At 41.7% G+C, this 17,500-nt stretch overlaps 2 protein-coding genes across 2 annotated transcripts in view; one reads left to right on the top strand and one right to left on the bottom strand.

Moving 5' to 3' along the window:
* LOC311056058 (uncharacterized protein) overlaps positions 1-17,500 on the top strand; it is a gene marked incomplete at its 3' end in the record, with an annotated part of 75,431 nt that overhangs the window by 32,308 nt on the left and 25,623 nt on the right. The window contains exons 8-12 of the mRNA XM_084072411.1: positions 4,721-4,829; positions 8,608-8,702; positions 9,097-9,211; positions 12,271-12,591; positions 16,847-16,945. Coding sequence (XP_083928537.1) covers positions 4,721-4,829; positions 8,608-8,702; positions 9,097-9,211; positions 12,271-12,591; positions 16,847-16,945 — 739 coding nt within the window. The remainder of the gene's footprint in view (positions 1-4,720; positions 4,830-8,607; positions 8,703-9,096; positions 9,212-12,270; positions 12,592-16,846; positions 16,946-17,500) is intronic.
* On the bottom strand, positions 1,614-3,122 carry LOC311059182 (uncharacterized protein C14orf93 homolog). Its single transcript, XM_084076874.1, has 5 exons — positions 2,965-3,122; positions 2,796-2,857; positions 2,377-2,468; positions 2,049-2,167; positions 1,614-1,941 (listed from the first exon to the last, which is right to left on the bottom strand). The coding sequence occupies exons 2-5, from the start codon at positions 2,816-2,818 to the stop codon at positions 1,651-1,653; spliced, it is 525 nt and encodes a 174-aa protein (XP_083933000.1). The 5' UTR covers positions 2,819-2,857; positions 2,965-3,122; the 3' UTR covers positions 1,614-1,650.

The raw sequence follows: 17,500 nt of genomic DNA, 5'->3' as shown, positions 1-17,500 counted from the left end.
GAAAACATATTCCTTGACATGACAAAGTTTGAGAACCTTTTCTTCAGTGTGTGAGACAGATTTAATATTGTTTATTTTATTATTTCATAGTGGTATCAAGTGCTAGTGTGAGGAACACACTGTCAGACAACAGCATTATTATTATATATTAACAGTGGCGTGCACAGACACTTTGAGGGGCAGGTGCTCAAGTAAATTATACTTTTTTTTGTTTACTTGGTCTGCTCTTTTTTCCCTCTACACCTATACCTCTTTGCCAAAAGTAGCAGATCTACACGCCTCGCAGCGCGAGGCGTTGTGGGCTTGTAGATCTGCTATTTTTGTCTAAAGTTCTCCTCAGAAAAGGGATGCTAGGTTTCGAGTGGTTATGGTAAAAAGAAAAATCATATCACATAAAGAGTTGGCGGACCCCCTGTAGTAACTCTGAGGACCCCCTAGGGGTCCTGGACCCCCTGTTGGAGACCCCTGCTGTAAACTGAAAAAAAAAAAAAAAAATCGTATTTTTTTCAAAAGGGCACTTCTGGTCAAGAGGGCAAAGGGCAGGTGCTCTAGCACCACCTAGAGTCTATCTGTGCACGTCCCTGATTATTAATAATAATAATAATGATTATGGTCAGAGTGGTATCAGTGCCGGGGTGAGGTCAGACAGCATTATTATTATTATCGTTATTATTAATAATAAATATTATATTTCAGAGTGGAATCAGTTAGGAACACACACTGCAAAAAAAACAAGGTTTCCGGCTATGAAAACCGATGAATATGAGATGTAAACTCAGAGAATTTACAAGAATTTACAAGAGTTTTCCACTCGGAAAACTCAAAGTTTTGTAGGTCGGTAAACTCCTGTATGGTACCAAATTAAGTATGCGTGACCCCCTGCTGGGGTTGCTGCCAGAAAATCACACCTTCAGCCCTAACCTGGATTTCCACAATTTGGGAGGGGGGAAATCCCCCCTCCCTCCTCCCTATCTCGAGCAATGCTACTGAGCATGTGCAATAAGCCACCTATGATTGGCTGTGACGTAGGTGGGCATCCCTCCCTTATTTTGGGGGTCACATGGTGTGTGGGGGGGGGGGGGGGGCTCACAAGGTGACCCCCCTCCTAGGGACCTGGGGGGTGGTGCCCCCCCCCCCTAGGGATCTGGGGGGTGGTCCCCCCCCCCTTATTTTATATATATATATATATATATATATATATATATATATATATAATTTATTTATTTATTTATTTATTTATTTATTTATTTATATTTATGTGTATATATATATATTTATTCATGTATATTTGTATGTATTTATTTAGTTATATATACACACACACACACACACACACATACACACACACACACACACACACATATATACATACAAGATTCTGAAAACAAATAGGCAACAATCTCAGTCAGGTAAATTGTGTTTATTGATTAAAAAAAAAACAGTATACAGTATACTTTGGCTATTCAAAAATATCTTCTAAAACAGTAAAAAAAAAATCCCCATCTCCCCATCCCCAAATGTTTTTTCCAGGGACCCCCAGAAGTTGTAAAAAACTCCCACAAAGGGGACAATAATAAAAAAAAATGTAGTTCTGTCTCTCATGCAGTGTCCTCTGCTTCTCTTTGGAGTTCCTCCACCAAACTGGACAACTTAACAGTTACTGTGTAAGAGAGCTAAAAATGAGCTGTTCTGTGCCGGTGTGTCTCGCCGCACGCGGTGGTGATGAAGGGAACGCGGGTCTCTTCGGTTGTCTTTCCTCTCCTGAAGCACCTGGCATAAAGCAGAAAGCTCCTCATCTCTCTCGGGTGGAGATGAAACAATCCACACCGCCCGTCCATCTACGATGCCGTCCTCTTCATCTGACATTAGTTCAGGAACTGCTTGCGCCCACACGGCCCTTTCTCCATCAGACTCCAGATATGCAGTCCTGGTGGTCATCAACTGTAAAACATAGAATAGCAATTAAATTATGTATTACATTACCATTATTACAGGAACACAGAATGTAAAACAAAAAAACATCTTACAAACAGTTCCATATAACTTACCCTCAATCTTCTCTGTCGGGTCTTCATTGAGGCATTCAGCTTTTTCTTCTGGTCAGCATTCTCTGGCTGGTCCAGGCGATGGCTTCTTCTCAGAGACTCAAAGTGTGTCCTGCAAGCCGCTGAAATACAAGGAAAACACAATTAGGATCTATTTAGTTGTTTATCTACACAAACAACACAATTCCACATCTACACTGCTCTAAAAGAGAACCTACATGTGACTGCAATTTTTAACTGGCCCCTGTAAAAGTCTAAGCTTTTACTGGAGCCAGTGGTGGAAGATGTACTTACATATTTTACTTAAGTAAAAGTAGCATATATTTCTTACCCGTTATAACGTCACGGTCTTCGTCGGGGAAAGCAATGCTGACCTGATCCAACATATGGGTCATCACTGCAAGATTATGTGGAGAATTGATACTGAAAATAAAAAGACAGAATGTTAGTTTATTCCAGCACACAAAGCCATCAGTTCCAAAACTCCAACCCCCTCCATTCGAAGCTCACACCTCCACCCCACCCTATTCAAAGCCTGCGTCAAAACCCACCTTCCCCTCCCCCCTAATTCAAACCTCTGTTTCTGCCTTAGCTTACTGGTTCCTTTTTAGAAGTATTTATCTCCTAATAAAGTTGTTGTTTTGTTGTAAAGCGACTTTACAACAAACTAAGAAAATCGCTATATAAATGTTATGTATTGTTATTACTTAGCTGGGGTAAATTACACAGTGATACAACAAAAAAACGTACCTTTCTTTTGGATCAAGTCTCATGGCATTGTTTTCAGAGTTGTGTAGACGTCTCACCGCCTCCTGCAAACAGAAAGATTCACAAAGTTAGTTGGACTATAAAAGCATAAAGGCATTCTCGCCTTAGGTGGACACACACAGCCCCTATTTGCAGACATAATTTCACTTACCGCAAGCTTTGAATTCTTTGCTCTTTTAATCCTTTTTGCGGGCAGTGTAGAATCAGTGGCATTCTCAGCAGCAGTAGTAGCAGCACCATGCAACTGCTCGATCTTCTCGAATCTATCTTCTAAACTTTGAATTTTACAAACAAGTTATAAATTATTATAACACCAAACAACCACCTGTAAGAGCGCACACGGCAGCGCACAGACGGCAATGGATTGGAGTTGAGCGAAACGCGCAGCTCTCTGTGTAAAATCCCACAGTGAGACTGGAGACTGCTGCTGCTTCAACAGCGGTGTTGCCAGACTTTGCGAGAGAAATAAGCAAACAGGTCTATGAAAACAAGCCTAAAAGAAGCGACTATAAAAGGCCACACGAGCACTTCAAAGCTATATATGTCGTCCATTAAACAATGTGCATATTTATAAATGTTAGCTATTTGAAAATAGACGATCTACAAGCTCACAACCGTTCTACCATTATTTACAAGCAACTTCAGAAAAATGAGCCCAATGTGGCTTATAATAATCAGACCAGGCAACACTGCAGACAGATACTAGGGGTGCGTTCGGAAATACAGCACTGAGCACGGCCCAGGGCTTACTTTTGATTGACTCTCTTTCAGATGTTATTCCTTTACTCTTAACCTTAAACTGATCAGATGGTTTGGTTAAAGGAACTATAATCTATTAAAGTGTCTTTCTTTGGTTCTGATTGTTACTAGGTTCTGATAGTAACTTGGTATATTCTATTTATTTTATCTAGTCTATGTATAGCCTTCATCAGCCTGTCAGTGATGCGTTTTCAACAGAAATGCTCATATTGGCAGTCAGCTGTGTAACACTAGCTGGTTAACGATGGCTCGTTGGCTCGCATTTGACCACATAGCAATCAACAGCACTAATTAATGTCAGCTGTGTGTGTGTGTGTGTGTGTGTGTGTGTGTGTGTGTGTGTGTGTGTGTGTGCGTGTGCGTGTGTGTGTTTAATGTCCAACTGAATGTTTTCTGTAGTGTAGATATCAAGTCTTTCCCTGTAGAGCAGGGGTCTTCAACAGGGGGTCGGGGACCCCTGGGTGGCTCTCAGAGTTACTACAGGGGGGTCTCCAAATCTTTGCGTGATAGGACCTTTTTCTTGTATTTACATTAACCACATGAACCCTAATATCCCTATATTCTGAGGGGAACTTAAGAAGAGGTAGAGGGGAAAAGAGCAGACCAAGTACAGAGCCTGGGCTCAACTTTACTAAGTAGGCCTACAGAGAGTTTGACATGTCTGAAAAATACACTGATGACAGTGTTGTTAAACACAGATATGGGAAATATTCTTATTCACTTAGAAAAAAAGAAAGAAAAAAAAAAAGATTAACAAATGAAGCCCTTTTTTAAGCCCTTAACAAAAACATTGAAAAGTATAGTTTTGTTTTGTTCCATTTTTGCTTTGGTAATGGGGAGAGGGAGAGAGAGACCCCCTCTTTAAACAAAGAGTGAATTTGGATGTCAAAGGAAATGGCCAGTCTCCTAGGTCTTTGTCTGGCAGAGGAACGGTAAATCACTGATTTCCAAAGTATATAGACGAATTTCACAGTAAACATTTTCAACTGTAAATTTCCAATTACGTACAAAAACACCAGCAAACTGCGGGTTTACTGAGCAACTGTAAATGCCCAAAAATGCCCATTAATGCCTCTTTTCTTGCAGTGACACTGTGTCAGACAGCATTATTATTATTATTATTATTAATAATAATGATTATATTTCAGAGTGGTATCAGTGCGGGGGTGAGGAACACACTGTGTCAGACAGCGCTGGACATCGTTAACCAGTTCACTACAACACAAGCCAGCAGAGAGATCAAACAACTGCTCAGAGGTGTGTATACGCAGGCACACACACGCGCACGCGCACACACACACACACACACACACACACACACACACACACACACACACACACACACACACACACACACACACACACACACACACACACACACACACACACACACACACACACACACACACACACACACACACACACACACACACACACACACACACACACACAGTGTTGTAGATGTGGTTATTGAGGGAAACAAAGTATGGATCACAGAGCTGGTGTAAAGTCTCAGGTTCAGGAAGGTTCTGGTTCTATCGTTCGTTCACAGTAACAAAAAGCCTTTTGATTTCTGTTTGTCTCTGTGAAGAGTTCTGTGAAGAGTTCTGAGGAGCTCACAGCAAAACACTTTGTCTCTCCCTGAGGATTTTTAACCCATTCAATCTGGGAACGCATCTGTGTCACTATAGATTTCTTTGGCGGCAGTGGCTCAGGGGTAGAGTGGCCGGGTAGAGTGAACTGGAAACCGCAAGGTTCCCAGTTCGATGCCGGGCTGGGGGGCTCGGCTCCCCCCCAGAGTTAGTGTTGAAGTGTCCTTGAGCAAGACACTGAACCCCTAGTTGCTCCCGATGAGCAGGTTGGTGCATTGCTTGGTTTCCTCCTCCATCGGTGTATGAATGAATGTGTGAATGAATGTGTGTGAATGTGTGTGTGAATGTGTGTGTGAATGTGTGTGTGTGAATGGGTGTATGAATGTGTGTGTGAATGGGTGTATGAATGTGTGCGTGAATGTGTGTGTGTGAATGGGTGTATGAATGGGTGTATGAGTGTGTGTGTGTGTGTGTGTGTGTGTGTGTGTGTGTGTGTGTGTGTGTGTGTGTGTGTGTGTGTGTGTGTGTGTGTGTGTGTGTGTGTGTGTGTGTGTGAATGGGTGTGTGAATGGGTGTATGAATGTGTGTGTGAATGGGTGTATGAATGTGTGTGTGTGAATGTGTGTGTGTGAATGGGTGTATGAATGTGTGTGTGAATGTGTGTGTGAATGGGTGTATGAATGTGTGTGTGAATGGGTGTATGAATGTGTGTGTGTGAATGTGTGTGTGAATGGGTGTATGAATGTGTGTGTGTGAATGTGTGTGTGAATGGGTGTATGAATGTGTGTGTGAATGGGTGTATGAATGTGTGTGTATGAATGTGTGTGTGAATGGGTGTATGAATGTGTGTGTGAGTGGGTGAATGTAATGCACAATCTATGTAAAGCGCTTTGGATAAAAGCACTATATAAATGCACCACATTTACCATTTTATTTACCATTTGTGGCTATTCAAAAATAGCAAGCTCATAGCTGTATATGCTTGTATATCTGCTGATTTGGAAAAAAAGATAATGGTGAAAATGTGTGCAAATCTTTGTATATATATATCTAAAAAAATGAACTCAAATCTTTGCTTCTGGGGGGGTCCCTGGAACAAAATATTTTGAGAGAGATATATATATATATATATATATATATATATATATATATATATATTTTTTTTTTTGTGACTGTTAGGATTTAGAAGACATTTGTAGAATCCCCCAGAAGCAAAGATTTGAGGTAAAAATGTTCGCTTTGATTTGCACAAACTTTCACGATTTTCCAAAGAATTAGCAGAGCGACAAGCTCGTATGAGCTTGTAAATCTGCTATTTTTGAATAGCCCAAAGTATGAAATAATGGTTATAGCTAAAAAAAAAAAAAACTAAAATGACACAGCAGGCCTAATGTATAAAAATAATCTAACTTAATTCGCTATTTTCTACTGTTTCTCAACTGGCGACGTGTGGCACACTTTTCACCAGCAGCAGTCACGTGCATATGTGTTCCCGGGTTGGAATGGGTTAACAAGAGAGATAGAGATAGATATAGACTGTGTTCAGAAGGATGACTTTTCTGTGTCAGCTTCTACTAGAGCTGTTTGGCTGCCAGCCAAATCAAAACCATGTGCTTCTTCTATACCCGCATCGTATCATCCTCCTACAACAGAGAAGGATTGAACTAAAGCTTTGTGCTTGTTGTACTATTAATCCATTATTAAGACCTGGAACTTATCGGTGTCTCTTTTTGATTTGAGCTCAAAAAAGCATTATTTTACACTTTAGCTATTAAAAAATAGCGGATATACAAGCTCGTAGCGCGGCACCGAGTGCCGCGCTACGAGCTTGTAGATCTGCTATTTTTGAAAAAAATCGTGAAAGTGTGTGCAAATCTTTGAATATATATATTTTTTTCAAGCGAACATTTGTAACTCAAATCTTTGCTTCTGGGGGGTGCCTGGAACAACATATTTTGAGATGGGGGGTCTGCGGCCAAATACATATCATTTTGGGGGTCCTTGACATGAAAAAGTTTGAGCACCACTGATATAGAAACATACGTTTATTCAGAATACTGTTGGGATTTAGAAGACATTTGTAGAATCGGCTTCAAGTCTTAATGGGTTAAGATATGAAAGTAAACGCTTGGGGTGGCGCAGTGGTAAAAGGGTGTGGGTTCAAATCCACAGTGGTGCTTCCGGCGTTGTCGAGCGTTTGCACGAACACAATTAACCCGTGTTTGGGGGAGGAATTAATTGACTAAATTGGGGGGAGAAATTGGGGGATAAAAAGAGCAAAAAAATTAATGAAAGTAAGCCTGGTTTACTGCTTTGAATTATGTTTTTATATTGATTTTGTATTTTCTCACAATTCTGGTTTATGCCACCGCAGGGTTTCAGGTGAAAGAATAAGACAAACATTATCATATCAGTATATGATAACATCTAAGAAACACATTAATCAAATGGAATACACACATGTAATTATAGTCAGATTAATGAGATAATTATAAGACTGAGTAAGTGTACATGAAATAAAATCCTCTAAACAGGAGCTGCTGTGTTTGGTTTGTGAATCTTTCTGTTCTAACCTACAAAGTATTTCTGCTGATTCAGCAGCCATTGTATTGCACATTGGGCATGTGCATGCATGTCCTTTTTAATGTGTTCTTATTCACAGTGATATTATAAGCTTATTAAGTTTTGCATTCACACAGTCAGCGAATATTTTACCAGCTGTCCTTCCTGCATTTGAACAGTTGCAGCTGTGTTGTTGTGTTCAGCCTGGATTATGTCTTTGAATTAATTGTTTGTTAACAACAATATCGTTTGTTCTTCCTTTATGGAATATGCCATTGTGTTTGCGATTGGTCAGATTATGCTGATTGCTTACATCAGGGGTCTTCAACCTTTTCAGGCCAAGGACCCCCTAGCTGAGAGAGAGATGAAGCAGGGACCCCCTACTCTATATTGTATAAAATTGTGTTTCAGATAAACCTTTTCTGCTCTTTTTTCCCTCTATACCTATAACTCTTTGCCAAAAATAGCCGATCTACAAGCTCACAACGCCTCGCAGCGCGAGGCGTTGTGAGCTTGTAGATCTGCTATTTTTGGCTAAAGTTCTCCTCAGAAAAGGGATGCTATGGTTCAAGTGGTTCATGTAAAAAAAAAATCATATCACACAAAGATTTGGCAGACCCTCTGTAGTAACTCTGAGGACCCCCTAGGGGTCCCGGACCCCCTGTTGAAGACCCCTGGCTTAAATATTGGGTTGATTAATTGCAGTGGTGTAAAGTAACTAAGAATGTTTAATCAAGTACTGTACTTAAGAACAATTTTGAGGAGCTTTTACTTTTTCTCAATTTTCAGTACTTTTACTTCTACTCCATTACATCTCAGAGGCAAATATTGTACCTTTACTCCACAGCTTTAGTGACTATAGTTACTTGTGTGTGTCACAGATGCGTCTGCAGCGATGCAGGTTCGAGCGCTGAAGGATTACTGCAACAACTACGACCTGACCAGCCTGAATGTGAAGGCTGGAGACATTATAACGGTATGTACACACACACACACACACACACACACACACACACACACACACACACACACACACACACACACACACACACACACACACACACACACACACACACACACACACACACACACTTTCAGCGAAAGCTTACCCCACAATAACAGAAAACCGAAAAGACACTAGTATTGAGCTCTGAGGGACTCCATTTACCCATATGGGGTTTAAGTGGTTAATGCATAACATGTTTATACAAAATCCCAAAGTTATGATTACAGTAAATATCAATAGTGTGTTGGTATCTTACGCACTTGTGTGTGTGTGTGTGTGTGTGTGTGTGTGTGTGTGTGTGTGTGTGTGTGTGTGTGTGTGTGTGTGTGTGTGTGTGTGTGTGTGTTTGCGTGTGCAATGTCAGGTTCTGGAACAGCATTCTGACGGCCGATGGAAGGGTTGTATCCATGACAACCGGACAGGAAATGACCGCGTGGGTTACTTCCCATCCAACATGGCGGAGGTCATCAAGAGAGCAGGTGACCGCCACACTGTGTGTGTGTGTGTGTGTGTGTGTGTGTGTGTGTGTGTGTGTGTGTGTGTGTGTGTGTGTGTGTGTGTGTGTGTGTGTGTGTGTGTGTGTGTGTGTGTGTGCGCGTGCGTGCGTGCGTGTGGGGTGTGGTGTGGTGTGTGTGCGTACATTCAACAGTAGTCACCAGCTCTAGTTAATCATTAGAAGTCATTAGCCTCTTCAGGCAGCTCATTCGTTCTCCTGACCTGTCAATCATCTTAATAGACCAAACACAACTCCCTGTTGGTCCGTTGACCCTCCCCCTCTCTCTCCCTCTCCCCCTATCTCTCTCTCTCTCTCTCTGTCTCGTATTGGAGACTGCAGTTTCAGGCTTTTCAGGAGAGGTGTGGACTCGAGACTCGACTTGATCAAATCACAAAAGACTGGCAACTCGACCTGGACTGTAACGCCAATGACTCGTCACTTGACTCTAGTGTAGACCAATGACTGGTGACTTGACTATATTGTAGACCAATGACTGGTGACTTGACTCTAGTGTAGACCAATGACTCGTGACTTGACTCTAGTGTGGACCAATGACTCGTGACTTGACTCTAGTGTGGACCAATGACTGGTGACTTGACTCTAGTGTGGACCAATGACTCGTGACTTGACTCTAGTGTAGACCAATAACTTGTGACTTGACTCTAGTGTGGACCAATGACTCGTGACTTGACTCGGCAAAACAATGACTTTGTCCCACCTCTGTCAGAAAAAATGCCGCTAAAAATGCCGATAACCGCTATACCAATCGACCTCACACTTGGCACTGCACTCTGCCGCAATGTCGTCAATACGTCCAATATGAAGGCGATTGGTCGGACAGTTCTCGAGATACGTGAAGGAAAAAAAACTCACACACGGAACTAAACAATCGCTCCCCCATCCCTCTGCAACGTATACTCTCCCTCCCAAAACGTCCTGTAGTGACCTCATGGGACAAGATTTTTCAACAACTTCAAATCCGGCATCTTTCTATATCCTACTCACTCGGAAATTAATGCTATTGGTTGGGACCAGAGCGGGGGTGGGGAATGAATTCTATTGGTTGTGTAGCTTGTCAATCAAATCATCACAAGGTAGCCACGCCCCTCCTACAGCATACCCTACTTTATTATCAATTTTAAAATAAATGGGACCATAATTTACAAAAATGCAAATCATGGTGATTGAAAGAAGACTTTAAACTAGCGACTGGAAGCATATAGTATTTATTACAATGTTTATTAAGGTAATAAAATCAAATGTAAAGTTCGGCAAAAACCCATCCGCTTGAATGGAGCTTAATTACTTCTGACACCAGCAGGGGTGAAACAGCGAGACTACAGGCCATTCATATGAACTGTCTCTTCCTATATAGCCTCAATTTACAACTTGGTCCCAAGCCACCCGTTTGTTATCTTAGGAGTGAGAATAGAATGTGTTGATCCCTGACATTCGCTAGACGTTCAGGCAAACAAAACTAGCGCTCTCCTGTCCCCCCCCCCCCCCCCCCACACACACACACACACACACACACACACACGAAAGGGTGTGTGTGTGTGTGAGCCTGCAGAAGGACCCTTCTCTTCTAGGTCATACAATTCACCAGGACACAGACACAACAACCTAGAAACATGGTGCTCAGGAGTGTGGTGCTGAAACTGTGGTCTGCAATACTGCAGCAGCACCCCCCAAATCACACTGCCACTGTCCATAATGGTCATCTGCTGCATTCCAATCAATCAAAACGTTTGGGCTATTATAATCATAAATCATATTGTATGATATACTATCTTGGAATGTTTGGAGTAAAAATTATAATATTGACAGCAGAAAAATCATATTTGAACATATTCGTTCATTAACAGTGATTTGGGTTGAGCAGGTGACCTTTCACTTTGCTTTCTTGATGATAGTGATGTAATAATGTATACTTCATTTATATAAATATATTCCACTGTGGATATATGCATGCATTCCTTATTCATTTATAGAAATATATTCCACTGTGGATATATGCATGCATTACTTATTCATTCATATAAATATATTCCACTGTGGATATATGCATGCATTACTTATTCATTCATATAAATATATTCCACTGTGGATATATACATGCATTACTTATTCATTTATATAAATATATTCCACTGTGGATATATGCATGCATTCCTTATTCATTTATATAAATATATTCCACTGTGGATATATGCATGCATTACTTATTCATTCATAGAAATATATTCCACTGTGGATATATACATGCATTCCTTATTCATTTATAGAAATATATTCTTTCTAGATATAGTTTGTGTGTGTGTGTGTGTGTGTGTATATACACACAAATACATACATACAGTACGGTACGTCTCTGTATATGTATGCATTCATTTTTATTTCATTTATATACATATAAATTAGAGGTGTAATGATATAGTAACTGCATCGAAAAATCGTTTTGAATTTTCAACGATCTACTATATCGATATGCAAACAGCTAAATATCGTATCGTTTGACTTTGTATCATTTCGAATCGTTTTGCAATGCAAATGATCATATCGAATCGTTCTGCAATGCAAATAATCAATTATATCAATACTAAGTACTTTTAAGAAGAAAAAAAGAGAAAGAGGGGGTTATATCCAGTATCCAGGTATTTATTTTTCACACAGAATTTTTGGGTAAATAAATAGTTTCTATATCGGTTTTAAATCATTGAATCGAATCGTATCATTCTAAATTAACCTGTCCTGTATCGTTCATGTATCGTATCGACTAAATCACTGAATCGAAACGTATCGTATCGTTCTAAATTAACCTGTATCGTTCATGTATCGTATAGACAACCAAGTATCGTGATACGTATCGAATCGTTGTTAAAACGTATCGTTACACCCCTAATATAAATATATATTATGTTTGGTTCTTGACATGGTGATATTATATTTATATCATTTATGGATGTATCTTTGTTTTGTTTTGTTTTCACTGATGAGTTGTTCTGTTGGTGTTGATTTTGCCCCTCCCCCCCTGGCATACAGGCCACGCCCCCTGCCAGCAGGGCCACACCCTCCTGCTCCGCAGGCCCCGCCCCTCCTGTCCCGTCGCCGTCATGATGAACGGGCTGTCCTACTACCCCCCCTCCCAGCTCCTCCCCCTGCGCCTGGCCCCGCCTCCCCGGCCCGCCCACCAGGGCAACATCCCTCGCTTCTCCTCCTTCGGTTACGCCCCCCTCCCCCTGCTCCCCCCTCCCTCCCGCTCCGCTCCGCCCCCACCGCCTCCTCGCCTCTCTTCCAGACCCCCCCCGCCCCCCCCGCCCCCTCCTCCTCTCTCCTCTCACCAGGAGCGGCTTGGTCAGACAGGTACATATATACCGTAGTGTGGCTTTAGTTTAAGAGTTAAGACTCCATTATCCATATAGTACCAGAAACTTAAAAGGTACATATACTGTATATACCGTAGTGTGGCTTTATCTTAAGAGTTAAGACTCCATTATACGTTAGTTACATGAACGTAACCCTGGTTCTCCGACATGTCTCTGTACGAATCCTGAGTTTTAATGTAACTCTGACGCTGCGTTCACACTAAGAGCGACAAAGCGACGGGCTACAAGACATGTTCAATGGAAGCCAGCGACATACAAACTGACGCCTGACTCTTGTTGCTGTGTGACAGACAATTAAGCAAAAAGTTGAGCTGACTTCAACTTTTTTAAGCGCATTGAAGAGTCAATCAATCATATGTTTTTTTCCATTTCCACTCCACTTCTCTGTCCATACATTTCCTGCTTGTATAAAGAGGGGAAAACTCATTGTTGCCGTCAGCCAGGTCCCTGTTCTTTTTAACCCAAAACATTACAGTGTATCTTCACGTGTTCACCATCTTCACCAACGCATTCTCACTCCCAAGACGGCAAACGTTTGACGTTTGATGGGTACTCGCACATCAACATAATTAGTATGGTATCACATGACATAATTTGACGGGCACCTCTTGACTAGGTCCGTATCACAATGGTGTGTTCTAGATTTTTTTTGGAGGGTATACTATAACTATTCCTCATAGTTCCTCCCACACGCACGGCACACGCGCGTATATAATTAATTAATGTAAATAAAAAAATGTGCGCACAACAAACTCGGCCAGGCCCACTCAGGCCCAGTTTCGCAGTAACACTGTGATTAATTACAATATGCTTTATACTGATCTTACCTACTGTTTCTAATGTTAATCACCCTGTAACTCAACCACTTCTGAGCTGCTTTTAGCCTTAGATGCATTTTCAATGCAAAACATGGAGTATTACCATGGAAGAGTGCTAGTACATAAATGCTGATTAGGCTTATCAGATATAATAGCAGTGTTAACAGCGAGCAGTCCTGTATCTATTACAGAATAGTATTAACTGAAGCATTGAAGACACAAACAGTATTGACGATTCAAGATGTTTTGCTGTGCTATGACGCGCAGTCTGAATACTAATGAAGTTCTCACTTCAGTGACCTGCCATTCAACGAAGGGAATGGCAGGTCGTTGAGTTAATGTGTGAATTCCGTCGCCAGTAGCCATTAATTATCACCTCAAGAACAATAGTCACACACATGATAAGCCATCAACTCAGAGTTAGACTAGTCAGACGGTCAGACCACATTCTTGCTGTTTGTATTGCTGCCCCCCCCCCCCAGCCCAGCCACTCCTGGGTGCAGCGTATCATTGCGTATCAACGTATCAGATACGTATGATACCGTATGCATCCACACGGCGTATACAGCGTACCACGGTAGAACACGCCACTGCCCTATCAGGGCGTAACTCGAACGGCGCGGCGACTCGCTCGGAGGTGCCTCTCGTAGCTCATGGTTGCTTGAGACGTAATTTTAACTGTTTATTTTTTTGTGGAGCCGCCCGTCACCCCTTTTACGCCTTGGGTTTCAGAACGGTCACTTCCGCATTCCAGGAATGCAGCAGTGACCGGGACGGCGTCAAGTGGACCCCCGTCCGTCACGTCAAACGCTTGCCGGTTGGTCTCATTTGTCTCATGAAGTCACTATATAGTATGTTTTGGGAGTGAGAGTATGTTGCTTCCACACACGCTTAGTGACGGCGACCTGCGTGTTGAGCAGTGTTGATTTCGTCGACTAAAACTATGACGAAAAATGTTCGTCGAGTACCTTTTTCACTGACGAAAACTAAATAAAAACTAAATAAAAACTAAGCTATGATGACTAAAACTAAGACTAAATAAATTGACAATTTCGTCAACAAATAAAAACTAGACAAAAATGTTAGTGAGGGGCGACTCGGAGAAGAGATCCAGTAGAACTAAAAGACATGTCGTTCTATGTTTGGTTGCACTCGGGTGTTGCGCTCTGAAAATAGCAGATCTACAAGCTCACAACGCGTCGCGCTGCGACGCGTTGTGAGCTTGTAGATCGGCTATTTTCAGCATGCAGTCTATGAAATATGAAAGATTCACTTTCGTTTTGAAGTGTAAAATCAGCCATTACGACGCCATCACGGCCATTTTAGTTGACTAAATCAACTGTAGATTTAGTCGACTAAAACTAGACAAAAACTAAAACATTTCAGAATGACTAAAATATGACTAAAACTAAATGGAATTTTATTCAAAAGACTATGACTAAAACTGAATCACACTGCAACAGCGTCTCAGAGACGGTGTAGCTGACCAGTGACCACGCTCGGTCGTTTAGTAGCTTTTGTCATTGGCTAGTTTGAACGCAGCATTAGAACCAAACGGACCCTTACCGGTAGGCATGCAACGATTTATCATAAATCGATTAAAATCGATTCAAACTGGTGACGATTTAAATCGATTTAATAAAAAAGATTATCGCGATGCAAACAGCAGAAAAAATACAGGATCTTTGTAAGAGAATTGATTAAAAAGAAAGAGTTTGTCATTTGCTATACTGTATTGAAAAGAGGATAAGAGAAAACTACTGGATTTGTGTAAGAGAGATTTGTTTTTAAAATATCGTGAAAAATCCTATCGTGAACCTAGTATGGTGATTCGAATCGTATCGTTATACATTACCGGTCCATTTCTACACTCTGAGTTACAAAGGGTTTTTACTGTATATCACACCTTTCATAATATAGCATGCAACTCAAAAGGCTTTGCAAGGAACGCTTAGGATAGACATGTAAAGATATGGCAATACCACACGACAATAATATTATCACTGACGCTTAACAGATGGCTGTGAGGTTTTCTGACCAGCGTATCCAAGAGAGTGTGTGTGTGTGTGTGTGTGTGTGTGTGTGTGTGTGTGTGTGTGTGTGTGTGTGTGTGTGTGTGTGTGTGTGTGTGTGTGTGTGTGTGTGTGCTTTTTGCATATCATGTATGTTAGCGTAATAATGAGGTCCCTCACATCACAGATGGTAAAGGATTTGTGCTTTTTGTCTGTGCGCACGTGTGCGCGCTTATGTGCATGTGCTTATGTGCACGTACATGTGACTGTGTGTCTGTGTGTGCATGCCTGTGCATGCATGCTTGTGTGTGCATGCGTGCATACATCTGTGTGAATGTGTGTGACAGTGCATGTTAGCGCTTGTGCATGTATGTGTATGTGCTTGGGTCAAGGTTTTTATAGTTTTGTATATTTTCTATAACCTTATTTTTATTTTGTTTAAAACTAATATTTTCAGTTTAGTCTCAGTTAGACATGAGTGGGTTTGTTATGGGCCCACCCAGATGATCACTTAACCGTTGAGTGGTCAGATGGTGGGTGGGCTTTCAAGATTTTCAAGTGGGCCTTGATCCATTAAAGCAGGGGATCTTCAACGGGGGGTCCGGGACCCCTAGGGGGTCCTCAGAGTTACTACAATCACACACATTTTTGTGTGAGTTTCCTTTTTTTTGCATTCTAGCATCACTATTCTGAGAACTTTAGCCCAAAATTGCAGATCTACAAGCTCACAACAGCAAAGCGTTGTGAGCTTGTAGATCTGCTATTTTTGGCAAAGAGGTTTTGTGTAGAGGGAAAAAAGAGCAGACCAAGTACAGAGTTAAAGTATTGACTAATGGTTAAATGCCTGAAAATACGCATTAACATCAATCCAACATATTAAATAGTTTAATCTGCAACACCATTTTACACAATATGTAGTGGGGTCCCTGCTTCATCTTTTATACAATAGGTAGTGGGGGTCCCTGCTTCATCTTTTATACAATAGGTAGTGGGGGTCCCTGCTTCATCTTTTATACAATATGCAGGGGGGTTCCCTGCTTCATCTCTGTCTCAGCTAAGGGGTCCTTGGCCTAAAAAACCTTGAAGACCCCTGACTTAAATATTGGTATCCATGAGCCTTAATACACATTATGTACCAATGTGTCCTCATGCTCATTGTGTTGACACATGTGACCACAATTACCAAATGTATTTTATTTCACCTACTTTTGTAAGTCTAGTCTATACAATGTTTCACTTAGTTTTCACGTTCTTTCTAAAGTATAGCTTTTTATTTGTTTAAATGTTGATTTCACACGAGTTTGAGTTCATTCCAATAACCTTGATGATGTGTGCGTGTGCGCGTGTGCGTGTGTGTGTGTGTGTGTGTGTGTGTGTGTGTGTGTGTGTGTGTGTTCCTCAGGTTCCAGGCCTTCAGAACCCAGTCCTCAAGGTTCTCCTACCCTGGCTCCACAGAGCAGCACTATGGAGGATATCTGGGTGCTGCGTAGACCTCTGGCAGGTAGGAGAGAGAGTGCGTGTGTGTGTGTGTGTGTGTGTGTGTGTGTGTGTGTGTGTGTGTGTGTGTGTGTGTGTGTGTGTGTGTGTGTGTGTGTGTGTGTGTGTTTATTTATGCGCTCTATAGACAGGTTTCCTGTTAGTAAACATTGAGAGGAATATGACCGCGCAGCTGCGGGGGGAAGCCTATGGGTGCGTTTGGAAATTACGCACCGGAGCACACTCGCCTATTAGTTTGTATTGGCCAGTGCGCTCACTGCCGCTCAGGGCTGTATTTTCGAACGCGCCTTCCACCCCCAGGCATGCGCAGATTGCGCATTCTGCTCTGTGATGACGTCGCTCGGAAACCCGTCTATAAGCCTGCTGGTACATGCCACACCGGACGCATGCCGCATGCAACCGGAGTGTGCGGCGGGCAACCATATTTTGGTGGGACCGCGCCCTTACAAGTAATTGTCTGGTATAAGGGAATTTACTTCAGGAAAAGTACGAAAGTATTGGCATCACAATGTACTTAAAGTACAAAAAGTAATAAGTACTTATTATGAAGAATGTCTCG

Source organism: Gymnoscopelus microlampas, assembly GCF_963454915.1.
Source record: "Gymnoscopelus microlampas genome assembly, chromosome: 2".
NCBI lineage: Eukaryota > Metazoa > Chordata > Actinopteri > Myctophiformes > Myctophidae > Gymnoscopelus > Gymnoscopelus microlampas.
The sequence above is the reverse complement of the archived record's forward strand: the minus strand, read 5'-3'. Positions and strand labels throughout refer to the sequence as shown.